General features: G+C 44.1%; 1 protein-coding gene across 1 annotated transcript in view; it reads right to left on the reverse strand.

Annotated features, from left to right (window-relative positions):
* Positions 1-2783: 2783 nt before the first annotated feature.
* Positions 2784-14690, reverse strand: part of kcnj19a (potassium inwardly rectifying channel subfamily J member 19a) — a 44741-nt gene continuing 32834 nt past the window's right edge. The window contains exon 3 of the mRNA XM_034090049.2: positions 2784-3474. Coding sequence (XP_033945940.1) covers positions 2822-3474 — 653 coding nt within the window. The 3' untranslated portion in view covers positions 2784-2821. The remainder of the gene's footprint in view (positions 3475-14690) is intronic.

A 14690-nucleotide genomic window follows, 5' to 3' on the forward strand; every position in this document is an offset into this window, starting at 1 on the left:
CTGCACACTCCTGGCTACAATGTGCCTGATAAGCACTTTTTCTCCCCGGCCGCATCGTTTGTCTGACACCACCTCTTCTGTGAAATTGTACTTGTCACACGCAGGCGTGAACATTGACGATATATGATTACACAAAATCAAAAGCACATGCATTTCAACATCACTTGACTGCAACAGAGAGCGCTGCCCCCGCCCTCACTCGCCTTGTTTCACACTTTTCATTGAATCACTTCACAGCACTCAGCAAAATCTGAATAACTTTTTCTGAGACCTTATTTGCAATCCATCTTTAGACACTAAAAAGTCTTCTACTTTATAAACTTTGTAAGCCTCTGAATCATACTGCTCCTGCAGCCCACTGTATTGTACTGATGAAGATGAGGGGGTGACAGTGATGTGGGCAGTGAGAGAATAAAAAGAGACCCGATCATTACGTGCAGCCGTTCATTAGAAAGAACAAAATGACCCTTATCACCCCGTCTTCCCTACACAGACATGATTGGGTTTTCAGAGAAAAACCTAAATTGCATTTGTTCAGTCCAGCCCAGTGCTGCTCAAACCCCCCACCCCTCCCCCTTGCAGCGTACAGTCTTTGTCGGCTCCACTGAGAATGATAATTCCTGTTGTCACACACTAATGGTCATTGCTTCATAACTGCATCGCTGCCATGAAGAATAATGACATTAATTTGGTGGCAATGGGAATCGTCAACTTATATATGAGGACAATTTCTTGGGATGTAAGTAGGGTGAGGTTGTGAAATTATTAAGGAAATACAGAATGAATCATTGGATTGCCTTATTGCTTTTGCCTTTTGGTAAGATTTGACACATAGGTGTGTTTAATCACTTCAATTAAGGTGCTGCTGCTGTAACTTAATCATTTTTGCCAATTTAGGATCAATAGGTATTTATATATCATCTCTAAAATAACAGAATCATTCTTTGTGAGGTCGCCAGGGTAAACACTAGCTGAAACGGTTTAATTTACTTCCCACATATTCATGAATTATTGGCCGTTAAGAAATAGATTTGGTTTTATGAGCCATACCAAACATTGTAGGTGACAATACTTATGCGTCCGCAAATCCCATTACCTGCGCAAATAACTGCCTCAAATGGCAACATGCGTGTGATATTGACACAGTGTTGTCCACATATTAAAGTAACACTCTCCATGTCAACTTAAAATGATGTTTGAGGGAGGGATTCATCACAATTGCTTGTTTAGAGACAAACCAGATCACCCACCATCCTCTTGTCAGAATGTTTGGCATGATTGATGCGAACATGTAATGCCTTTGTTTAGTGTATTTTAATCCATCACATGAAAAGCTATGCATCGAAATGTAATTACTGGTTGAAGCTGTTAAGAGGTGCTTTACTGGCACATTATGGTTTTCTTAAGATCATTTTGGCGTCTTAATGTGTAATTAACGTCTTAATGTCGGGTACCATCATCATACTTACCTATTATTGACTCTCCCTGTTTCAGCCGAGGTTCTGTGTCTTCTAATGAGACCATCTTTATTCAGGTTTGTGTCATTTGGTAAATCATACACAGCATGAAAACACTGACAACCATGTGTGTTTTGATGAAGTGTACAAACACACAGAGGAGACTATATTAGAGGAATAGAGTGTGCGGAGCAGTTCTGAGTAACGTGAGAGGGTGGTCGAGGCTGCAGATGCGTAATGAAAGGGGGAGGGTTCCTGCGAGTGGGCTGTTGAAGCAGGGAAAATCTCCCCCTTCCATTGATTTCCCTTTCTTTGTGCTTTCATTGTGGTGGAATTAGGGCTTAGGTGATCTGAGTACCTCAGATATGTTTACGCTGTGATGCTGAAGTCGATTTTTGTGGCGGTACATTTGCACATTCTTGGGTGTTTACTGTAATTTGATTTAGTCCTGTGTGTGTTGCTTTAATCACATATTGTTGTTTTGAATTGTTGGAAGACATCAGGAACAGGATTGTGCTTTACAGTAGATCTCCATTACCTATGTTGATACAAAAGCTAACCAAATATGATTTAAAATAATGTGTTTACATTCCTGTGCTTGTATTAATAGATACCAAGGTATTTAGTGGGATAAATGTATTGCAAACGAAGACCATATTGTTTTGTCTGTGAAGAGGCTTCAGTATACACATTATTTATTTGTATTGAACCATGGGTTGACTATAACAAAATTCTGTTCTTCACAAAAAATGCTTCATATTTCTCTTATTAAAGTGCCATAGCTCTCAATACACTCTCTTGCCAAGGGGACACAATTAGACCATTAACATCAGCCTATTAAACTGCAGTGAATTGCACTGTTGAATTAATTATTGACTAGCAAAGCTGTTGCTAACAACTCAACTATTTGTGTGACAATAACAACACAGGAGAGAGAATCATCAAACAGCATTTATTTTCTTTATTTAATAGATTTTTTAGATAAAACTAAGAATTACTATTAAGTGTAATTGGACATAGATTTAGTGGTTACATGCAATACTCTTGCAGAATGATCAAGTTTGCATTAGGCATGAAGTTTGTGTTCTTGTGTGATTTTCATGTGTAACGAAGCCTGCATTAAGCTATAAAACACATCAATCACAGTCATTCCAATAAAGGTTGTGTCTCAAAGAGAAAATCCAATCAATAAATTGTCGGAAAAACCATCATTTTTTTATGATAAAAGCCTCCAAACGCAAAGTTAATCTCTGTCCAAGCTCATCTCCTCCTCCTCCTCCTCCTCCTCCTCCTCCTCCTCCTCCTCCTCCTCCTCCTCTTGTCGGAGCTCAGTGGGAATGTGTTGTTGGGACTGTCTATGGTTTTCAGCGGTCAGCGTTCATCCTCCGGAGCTTTGCTGGCAGGTTGTCCTCTGGCCTCTGTCCAGCTGACAGCAGAGGGCTGTACACGGGCACCGGAGCCGGGGTTGGCGTTAAGCTGGGTTCATACAGGTCTCCAGTTGACTGGGTCATGGGTTCGAAGCCCACCTTGAGGGCCTTGAGTTCCAGCCGGTTTGCCATCTCGGGCCCTTGCGAGGAGCTGAGGTGTTGCAGCTTCAGGGGCAGGTCTCCTGTGCTGCAGGCCTTCTCCGAGTGCTGGGAGCTGAGCCGGAGCACCTTCCTCTGCAGGTCATCCTTCCCCGAAGAACTCATCCTCTGAAGCTTGCTCGGCAGTCGACCCCCAGCACCTCCCCTTCTATCCTCAGATGTGTTTATGCAATCCACGGAAAACACCCGGTCACGCCGGGCGCCGTGACTCTCATTGAGTGTGTGGGTGGGAGTGGAGAGAGGTGAGGGCAGTGCATTTTTCTCTTCATGCTCCTTGACACTGTACGGTGGAGTCGGTACCTCAAACGTGCTGTGGAACTGAGAGTAGTCTACCCTGAAAAAGCCCTCCTCCAGGGACATCACCGGCAGGAAGCGATGACCCCATAAAACCTCGTCCTCTGTATATGATGTCCGTGCCTGGCATGTCATACCTAGGAGAGAGTAACAGGGTAGTAATAAGTAAATGGGGTTTAGCTCCATTAAAACAATTATTAAGTGTTAGGAGGAATGTGAAAGGGCAGCATCCCCTCCCATTATCTCTTTTTCCGCTCGGCTCGTCCTTATTGCTTATGGAAACACCGCGTCATGCTCCTGCTTTTTCAATCTACCACCTATAGATGCATTTAGTCACATACTGGAGATTGAGTAATGCAAATCCACTTGGAAGGATTCCTGCCATTTCCCAAATGGTTCATGCAAGATGATACACAGATATTTCAACTAACAATTATAACTATTGTCTGTCCAAATCATCTATTTCTAATGCACTCAAATGGAATAACTTTCTTTTGAAATTAGACAAAGGACATCTTTGTATAGCATTTCACAACAGGATGTAAATCTGTCTCTAAATGTTTCTTCCTGGAGGTCAAATTAGTGCTATTTGTTTCCCTGTAATGCTAAGTGATTCCCATTGTTGTGTGCTGTTAATGTGGGTTAAAGGTTAGTGGGGCTTGTTATCAGTGTGGCTCGTTGGTCGTGATAATTGCCTGTCAAGTCTGGACAACAAAACAAGCAGCCGCCCAGCACCCTCCGTACATCAATACATCAATGTCAAGAGCCATGGGTCCTGTCTGTACAGGTCTGTAGTGTCTGTAATGTAGTGTCTTTGTGTCTGATGAACACAAGATTACAACCTTGAGAACTTATTTTAAAATGTTCTTGACATTTGATGCTTATTGTAGGTTTTCCGCGATCCGTAACTAGTTCATATTCTCTCTGTTCCAGTGGCTCAGCTTCTACCTGAGCCTTTCTGTTAAAAATTACAGTAAGCTGTAGAGTCTGAGTCCGTCCCTCTGAGGGAGTGTTATGTCATAGCCTGATTCTATTCCAGGCTCACTACTAATCTTTATCCATAGAAAAGTCAGTTATACGGTTGTTTTTTTCTTAATTAGCCCAGAGGCTTGGCTTTAATCACAATGGGGAGTCTAGGGTAAATATTGAGCTGAGTTGTGTTCTTTCCATAAATATCTGTTTATCTGCAGACAATACCGGTCAGTGGAAAACCTTGTGGGGTTAGAGCCTGACAGGCCTGCCAGTGTTGTTTCATCATTCAGGCGTCATATGGGTATTCAACCAGCTGGTTAATGTTTACTTCATCTTGTATAAAAATAAAAGCCCTCAGCACAACTATGCAAACACTTGGCAGACGGCGAAGAGGGCGTCCCTGAAGGAGACTTTATGTAAAATTGCTGGCAGGAGCTTTCACTGGCACTGTTTACAGAACAAATTATTATGCTTTGCCTTTCTCATGAGAGTCTATTTCAATCGGGCAATGTCAACTAAAAAATAAGCTAAATGAACAGAGAAAGAGAGAGACATGTCATCTGCATATATGTGTAACCTTCATAGAGAGTTAGTGCATTAATTGTTGCTCTTTCGGCATCAATCGCTTGTTACTTGGTGAATCATGCTACTATCAGCATTACTGTGCTCTTTCCATTCGTGTCCATTTGTATTGACCAACACATCCTCACTCCCAGGTCGGCCTATGTTGACGTTATGTCAAGTCCCCTGTGTCGGCTTTTTCCAACGCAAGAGGGGGGCAGCCGTGTCGGCTTTTTACAACGCAAGGGGGGCGGCCCTTAGCGTACATTTTCAACTTTCCGGGATGTCCATAGGCTTCTATATAGCTCCCTAAACGTATGTCGTAGACGACTTGAGATCGCAAGCGAATGCTACCCGAAGATCCATTCTCACAGCGTTTAGCAACCTTTTTCTTACTCAATATCAAGCCACACTTATTGTTTTTACTTCTTTATTTTAATTGAATAATGTAGGACTTTTGTTGGCGTCAGGTATGGGAAGAGTGGGGGCTCAGAATACTGAAATCTGTATCTGTATCTAGTAGGGGTGTAACGGTTCACAAACATTTCGGTTCGGTACGTACCTCGGTTTTTAGGTCACGGTTCGGTTCGGTACGTTTTCGGTACAGCAGAAAAAATTATCACAAAACATAACATATTTTTTTTAATTATTATTAAACTGTGAATAATGTATTCACTCAAATAAATGCAAAATATAATAAAATAAACATTAAGGTGCAGCATTTCGATGAACTGAAATAATCTGTATTTGAACTGTACTGTTCTAGTACTCACAAAACATAAACTATTAGTTTTGGGTTTTTAATTATTATTAAACTATGAATATTCACTCAAATAAATATAAAATATAATAAAATAAACATTAAGGTGCATCTTTTCGATGAACTGAAATAATCTGTATTTGAACTTTACTGTACTAGTACCTAAGCAGCCAGCTTGACATTATGACTTGCTTGTCATTGTATTTTCATGTTTTTTTAAAGAAAAATGTACTTGTCCACATTGCTTGCCGAAAGGGCAGATCAGCTGGCACTAGCAATGTCTCCTGCTGTGGAGAACACCCTCTCGCTAGGGACAGAGGTAGCAGATTAGTGTTGTCACGATACCAACATTTTGGTTTCGATACCGATACCAAGTCAAGAATTGCGATTCCGATTCTTTTTCGATACTTTTCTTAAAAAAAGGGAAACGCGGAATATCGGCTTTAAAATTAGGAATAACAGATGATTTTAGCAGTCAGAACAACTAAAGCAGCAGTGTTACTAAGAACAGAAACGCCAAAGAGTCACATCTAATATAAATATATATAAAAGCATTTATTTTAATTGTGTAGCAGTGAGTTTAACATTTTGGCAGCACTGTTGAGCATTTTGAAAATGTATTTTCATGCCTCTGTGCAAGGCTTAGTCTTTCTATCTTTATAGCCACTGGTGTAAAGTAACTAAATTCATAAACTCAAGTACTACTTGGGTACAATTTTGTGATACTTGTACTTTATTTAAGTATTTCAATGTTTCTTTTGCTACTTTGTACTTCTAATCCACTACAGTTCAGAAATAATGGTGTACTTTTCCTCCCCTACATGTATTTAATCCCTTTAGTTACTTCACAGATCTGGAGGAATGATGTGAAATATAATCAAGTGTTAAATCAGACTTTAGTTCCACCTGGAGTAAATCCTCAAGCTACCCTGCAGTATAAGCCATTCAAACTAGCTGCACATTTACCAGCTTTGAGAACACTTTCATGATCAATCATTATAAAACATAACATATATATTATTCTGAAATGGACCAATCTGCACAATGACTACTTTTACTGTCGCTACTTTAATACTTTTACTAGAGGAACATTTTGAATGCAGTACTTTTACTGTAACAGAGTATTCCTACACTCTGGTGCTTCTAGTACAAGACCTGAGCACTTCTACTTTTACTGTCGCTACTTTAACTATATTTTGATGATAATACTTTTGTACTTTTATTTGAGGAACATTTTGATTGCAGGATTGTTCCTACATTCTGGTACTTCTACTTTAACTCAAGTACAAGACCTGGGTACTTCTACTTTTACTCAAGTACAAGATATATACTTATACCACCGCCGTTTATAGCCTATGAAAAAAACTAATAGAAAACGAAGGCTAAAGCTAACGTTAGCAGATAGTGATGCTAGTTTGCTAGTTAAGTTTGCTCAACGATAATATTGCGACAGAAAAACTTTTCAGTGCACATCACGCTCTGCTGCTCCGACAGGGAGCTCTGCTCTGACAGGGAGCTCTGCTCTGAACACCTGAACGGCCCGTTCACAGACTTCTGGCGTCTTTTTTGTCAACAAGCCGAGGCGCAGCGGCAGTTGCACTCCCACTTGCAGCCATGCTTCTCGTTTTCTCACATGCTCTGGCAGCTAGCGCATGGCCGCGTGCACGAGAGAGGGGAGGGACTTAGAACGTGCTTGAGAGGAGCGGGACTGCAGGCACGGCTGCAGTGCAGGGAGTGGAAGCAGAGCGCTGAACACACACGACTCTTATTAAAACGGCGCTTTTTCACGGGAGTACTTTTCCCCGTCATTCTTAAAGTACCGATACTAATGAAACGGAGGAATCGTACCATTTTTAACGGCAGGGTATCGCGGTACCTTTCAAGTATCGGTACACCGTGCAACACTATAGCAGATACAGCCAGGTAGCGCTTTGCTAACATGGCAACATAAGGATATTTGCCGTTTGTAATAGCTTTGGCTCGGTCTGAAGTTTTTGCGAGTGGTGGGGGCTTAAATGCTAGCGGGAGTTGGGTTTGCACTTCAGTCTTTTGGTACCGGTGATATTCACGTTCGGGTGATGCCTTTTCAAATGAGTGTGCAAGTTTGATGTATTGCCAGCCGCGTAACCAATTTTAGTTGAACAATGCCGACAAACAGCTTTGGTTCGGTCCACCTGTCTTTGTCCGTCATCCTTGTACGTAACTGCGAAACCAAAATGTTCTCAAACCGGAGACTTCAATGATGCTGGAGGATTTTCGAGCTCAACTTTATCTGCGTTCGCCATTTCGACAGTTCCTCAAATTACTGACTACATTTGAACGCATCCCTCTGACCAGCTCGTCCAATGAAATGACTTGCTTGCTCTATGACGCGTTGAACACAATGGGAGCAAATTACTCTGAATGCTGCGACGCAGCACCTGAGATTACTTCCAAGAAGTTGTTCACGTTCTCAATTTTTTACGTTTAACGTTATTTTCATTCGGTACACTTCGGTACACACGTGTACGTGTACCGTTACACCCCTAGTATCTAGGCTATTCAATGGACGTGCCGTTGTGCAATTGCCTTGCTAGGCAACACAATAATGTACCTACTCTTCAACTACAACCCTAATTATATTTTAAAACATTTTAGAAGGCCTCACGAAATACTTTAATGTAAATTAAAATGTAAATGTGAAGGGATGTGTGTAATGTGGTGATTGACATTATTCACCCACGGATCTATGGGTTGGAGTATTGTTCCGCACAGACATTTTAGTTAACCGGACTTCCTGTTGATGTGAAATACGAAAACATTAAAAAAAAAAAAAACTTTATTCCGAGTTTGCTTGCTTTTCTCTTAGGAGGTCATCACATAACGGCATTGTAATACACGGTTCGGCTGCATTAAATATTACTATCTGCCGTAGTTCGCTATTTATAGAGCCCTGATGAGAAGACTTCTAGACAAACAGGAACAACTGTCGCCGAAAGTGAATATGTGACGTGGATCATAAATATATATATATAAAAATATGCCTCTCTGAAGAACCAGCACCTTACCGTGGTAGAGAGGTTTGTGTGCCCTGATGAACCTGGGGGCTGTGTTGTCTGGAACCTTGTGTTCCTGGTAGGGTCTCCCATGGCAAATTGGTCTCAGGCAAGGGGCCAGACTAAGATTGGTTCAAAAGACCTCATGAAAGACGACACAGGAAGTGAGGATACCCGGCCCGGAGGAAGCCCGGGGTCCCCTTCTGGAGCCAGGCCCAGAAGGAGGACTCGTCGGCGAGCGTCTGGTGGCCGGGCTTGCCACGGAGCCCGGCCCGAAAAGGCAACGTGGGCAACACCTCCGCTTCTCCGTCCCGCGGGCCCACCACCTACGGGAAACATCGATGGAGTCGGGTGCGCTGCCAGAAGGGTGGCAGTGAAAGCGGAGGGTCTCGACGGACCAGACCCGGGCGGCAGAAGCTGGCTTTGGGGATGTGGAACGTCACCTCTCTGGGGGGGAAGGAGCCGGAGCTTGTGCGGGAGGTGGAGCGGTACCAGTTGGATCTGGTTGGGCTCACCTCTACGCACAGCGTCGGCTCTGGAACCTTACTTCTGGATCGGGGTTGGACTCTATTCTTCTCCGGAGTTGCTCAAGGTGTGAGGCGCCGGGCGGGTGTGGGGATACTCACAAGTCCCCGGTTAGGTGCTTCGTTGTTGGAGTTTACCCCAGTGGACGAGAGGGTCGCCTCCCTACGCCTGCGGGTTATGGGGGGGAAAACTCTGACTGTTGTGTGTGCTTATGCACCCAACAGCAGTTCAGAGTATTCGGCCTTCTTGGAGACCCTGGAAAGAGTCCTGTATGGGGCTCCTGAAGGGGACTCCTTAGTCTTGCTGGGAGACTTCAACGCACATGTGGGCAATGATGGAGACACTTGGAGGGGCGTGATTGGGAGGAACGGCCCCCCTGATCTGAACCGGAGTGGTGGTTTGTTACTGGACTTCTGTGCTAGTCATGGATTGGCCATAACAAACACCATGTTCGAACATAAGGATGCTCATAAGTGTACGTGGTACCAGAGCACCCTAGGCAGAAGGTCCATGATCGATTTCGTTATCGTATCATCGGACCTGAGGCCGTATGTTTTGGACACTCGGGTAAAGAGAGGGGCGGAGTTGTCAACTGATCACCATCTGGTGGTGAGTTGGGTCGAGTGGCGGGGGAAGCCTCTGGATAGACCTGGTAAGCCCAAACGTGTAGTTCGGGTGAACTGGGAACGTCTGGAGGAGGCCCAAGTTCAGGAGGCCTTCAACTCATACCTCCGGCGGAGCTTTTCGGGCATTCCTGTGGAGGTTGGGGACATTGAACCAGAGTGTTCGGTGTTCAAAGCCTCTATTGCCGAAGCCGCGGTGGGGAGCTGTGGTCTCAAGGTCCTAGGTGCCTCAAGGGGCGGTAACCCTCGAACCTCCTGGTGGACACCGGTGGTCAGGGAAGCCGTCCGACTGAAGAAGGAGGCCTTCAGGGATTTGTTATCCCGGGGGACTCCCGAGGCAGTTGCAAGGTACCGACAGGCCCGAAGGGCAGCAGCCTCATCCGTGGCCGAGGCAAAGCAGCGGGTGTGGGAGAAGTTTGGAGAAGAAATGGAGAAGGACTTTCGGGCGGCACCAAAGTTGTTCTGGAAAACTGTCCGATACCTCAGGAGGGGGAAGCAGGGAACCATCCAAGCTGTGTACAGTAAGGATGGGACGTTGTTGACCTCAACTGATGGAGTGTTGGGGCGTTGGAAGGAACACTTTGAGGAACTCCTGAACCTGACAACTCCGCCCTCTATGTTAGAGGCAGAGCTGGAGTATGACGGGGGATCAACACCAATCTCCCGGTGGGAGGTGACTGAGGTCGTTAAACAACTCCACAGTGGCAAAGCTCCGGGGGTGGATGAGATCCGCCCGGAAATGCTGAAGGCTCTGGGTGTTGAGGGACTGTCATGGTTGACACGTCTCATCAACGTTGCGTGGAAGTCGGAAACAGTACCGAAGGAGTGGCAGACCGGGGTGGTGGTCCCCCTTTTCAAAAAGGGGGATCAGAGGGTGTGTGCCAATTACAGAGGCATCACACTACTCAGCCTCCCCGGGAAAGTTTACTCCAAGGTACTTGAAAGGAGGGTCAGGCCGATTGTCGAACCTCAGATTGAGGAGGAACAATGCGGATTCCGTCCTGGTCGTGGAACGACGGATCAGCTTTTTACTCTCGCAAGGATCCTGGAGGGGGCCTGGGAGTACGCTTATCCGGTCTACATGTGTTTTGTAGACTTGGAGAAGGCGTATGACCGGGTTCCCAGGGAGGTACTGTGGGAGGTGCTGCGGGAGTATGGGGTGAGGGGGTCTCTACTCAGGGCCATCCAATCTCTGTACTCCCAAAGCGAGAGCTGTGTCCGGGTCCTCGGCAGTAAGTCGGACCCATTTCCAGTGAGGGTTGGCCTCCGCCAGGGCTGCGCTTTGTCACCAATCCTGTTTGTAATATACATGGATCGGATTTCGAGGCGTAGTCGTGGGGGGGGGGGGTCTGCAGTTCGGTGGAGTAAGGATTGCACCACTGCTTTTTGCAGATGATGTGGTTCTGATGGCTTCATCGGTCTGCGACCTTCAGCACTCACTGGATCGGTTCGCAACCGAGTGTGAAGCGGCTGGGATGAGGATCAGCACCTCCAAATCTGAGGCCATGGTTCTCAGCAGGAAACCGATGGACTGTCCACTCCAAGTAGGGAATGAGTCCTTACCCCAAGTGAAGGAGTTCAAGTATCTCGGGGTCTTGTTCTCGAGTGAGGGAACAATGGAGCGTGAGATGGGCCGGAGAATCGGAGCAGCGGGAGCGGTACTGCAGTCGCTTTACCGCACCGTTGTGACGAAAAGGGAGCTGAGTCAGAAGGCAAAGCTCTTTGTCTACCGGGCCATTTTCGTTCCTACCCTCACCTATGGTCATGAAGGATGGGTCATGACCGACAGAACGAGATCGCGGATACAAGCGGCCGAGATGGGTTTCCTCCGCCGGGTGGCTGGTGTCTCCCTTAGAGATAAGGTGAGAAGTTCGGTCATCAGGGAGGGACTCGGAGTTGAGCCGCTCCTCCTTCGCGTCGAAAGAAGCCAGTTGAGGTGGTTCGGGCACCTAGTTAGGATGCCACCTGGGCGCCTCCCTAGGGAGGTGTTCCAGGCACGTCCAGCTGGGAAGAGACCAAGGGGTAGACCTAGGACCAGGTGGAGGGATTATATCTCTTCGCTGGCCTGGGAGCGCCTTGGGATCCCCCAGTCAGAGCTGGTTGATGTCGCCAGGGAAAAGAAAGTTTGGGGCTCTCTGCTGGAACTGCTACCCCCGCGACCCGACCACGGATAAGCGGGAGAAGATGGATGGATGGATGGATGGATGGATCATAAATATATCAGCAATTAAACAAAATCTTCAATTTCTCTTCACACAATAAGTCTCCTTGCCGTATCAATACTAATTCGGCTGACTTTTATATTTGATCCAATCAATATATTGGTATATTTACACCATAACGGCGCACAGCTGATAGAAAGGGACACCTGGTGGTTAAAGCACATTATTGAAATGTATTATTTGTATTATTAGATATTAATAGGAGACACAGACAGACAAACTAATAAGGCTTTATTTAAACTTTTTTTTTTCCTTAAACTGTGGGTTTTCTCTGGAAGTTTTTCCTTGTACGATGTGAGGGTCTAAGGATAGAGGGTGTCGTTTTTATCATACTGATATTCTGAACAATCTGTGCTATTGTATTTTCTGTAAAGTGTCTCTACTGTAGGCTATTTTTATTATATGTACAGCACTTTGGCTCGACCAAAAATCGTTTATAAATGTGCTATATAAATAAAACTTGATTTGATTTGATTTGAAACATTAAAGAATACTTTAGGTTAAGGTCTTATTTTGAATAAGAAAAAAGCTTTGGGGGTATAAATATTAAGCCTGACAAAGTACTAATATATTGCTTTCCTGCAATGTTAACTACTGTATGTTTAAGCACTTATTTTAACTGATATTATATTATACTCTTATAAGATGTATGTAGATAGTATAAGAAATGTGCAGTTTAATGGTGGAGGTATACACACATATTGATAGATGTTGTAATGCACTGTTGAGGAACCTGCGACCCAACTTTGTAATCTCCGACCTTGTCAGGTATTGAACAATCAATAAATAAAGAACACAGAATTATTAAATAAAACACAGAATTTGTGTGATTATATTAAATGATTTACAAATAAACACCACTGCATATTTACAACTGTTACACATGCTGATGTAACGCAAATGTTTCCAACGTGGGATCAATAAAGTATATCTTATCTTAAGATGATCGATGGCTACTGCCATATTTGAAAAATGTGCCTCTGAACCTTGACAAGTGCATGTTTCAGGCTTATCAATGAACAACAGGAGGGGTCACAGACATACAGTAAGACCAGAGCTTAAATAAAGCTCTTCTGACCTTAGCTGTCATGTGGGTATATATTAATGCTGCCCATTATGGGCACAAGCAATTTTCACCCATTTATTAATTATATGTTTTAAATTGAGTGTTTCCTATCCCCTAAACCTCCAGGGATGTACACAGTTTAATACTGGCAACTTCTTATTATGGGAAATATGAAAACGTCTTTTAAAACTACAATTCCCAGAGACGTGCCATAGAAGTTAAACATATTGCGAAACACACAATAGCCAGCATGTGTAGTTCTGGGGATGGGGTGGGGGAGGGGGGGGAGGGTGGACCCGTTCAAATCCAGTTTTGGACAGTCTGCCGTGGTTCCATCCCATTTCAAAGTGCTGTTCGACGCTCGGCGTAACCCTCGGCGCACACTCAAACATCCAATCACAGAGCTTGAGGACTATCACAGGGTTTGTCAAGCGAAGCGGAGAGAATACTTACTTCCGGGTGTAAAATTCTCTAAAGCAACTACTATGAGCTGCTCCGACCCTCGGTCCTAACGGACTCCAACTTGTGTTTATTAATCAAACAAATAAATAAACACAAGGGTAATTATGTGTTATTGTTGAGTAAATAGCAGTGTGTGGTTTAGAAAAGAATACAAAATTAGAAGGAAAAAACTATGAAACAATACAGATTTCAGTATTCTGAGCCCCTACTCTCCCCATACCTGACGGCAACAAAAGTCCTACATTATTCAATTAAAATAAAGAAGTAAAAACAATAAGTGTGGCTTGATATTGAGTAAGAAAAAGGTTGATAAACGCTGTGAGAATGGATCTTCAGGTAGCATTCGCTCGCGATCTCAAGTCGTCTACAACATACGTTTAGGGAGCTATATAGAAGCCTATGGACATCCCGGAAAGTTGAAAATGTACGCTAAGGGCCCCCCCTTGCGTTGGAAAAAGCCGACACGGCCGACCCCCCTCTTGCGTTGGAAAAAGCCGATACAGGGGACTTGACATAACGTCAACATAGGCCGACCTGGGAGTGAGAATGTGTTGTATTGACAGAATATGAATTTGGTCTAGCAATCATCGGGTCTATTTTGAAAATGTATTTGGTCTTCGCATGTTTTCCGAATTGTCGATTTTGGATTAGGTCCCAACCTCCTTTTTTTTTAAGGTGAAAAACATTTATTTCAAGACAATTAATTATCTGAACTGGATTGATTAGATGATGGCAAAATACTTGTATTGTACAGTATAGTTGTGTATTTAATACAGTGCTGATGTTGAGTCTAGTTTTTGCCAGAGTGATAAATCATTGAGCAGAAATTAATAAACGCTGTCCATGAAGTTCTAGAGACCTTTTCTTTGGTTAAATAATGAGTTTTATTTTATGAATAAAATTGCCCCCTGTCTCAAAACGCATCTAAAACAGATTTAACATGAGTTAGGGACACCATCAACAAGCTGAACAGCTGTATAAGCAGCCGCTGCATGTGGGGAGTACCTGTTAATGTGTTATTGGATTAACAGGGTTCATGGGATGTGTGTCAGCATGAGGATGATGGGATATTGTGGCCCATTGAATGTGACACTGCCAGGGCTTCCCTTCTTTACTCCTCAGCTCCG

Source organism: Pseudochaenichthys georgianus, chromosome 8 (assembly GCF_902827115.2).
Source record: "Pseudochaenichthys georgianus chromosome 8, fPseGeo1.2, whole genome shotgun sequence".
Lineage (NCBI taxonomy): Eukaryota > Metazoa > Chordata > Actinopteri > Perciformes > Channichthyidae > Pseudochaenichthys > Pseudochaenichthys georgianus.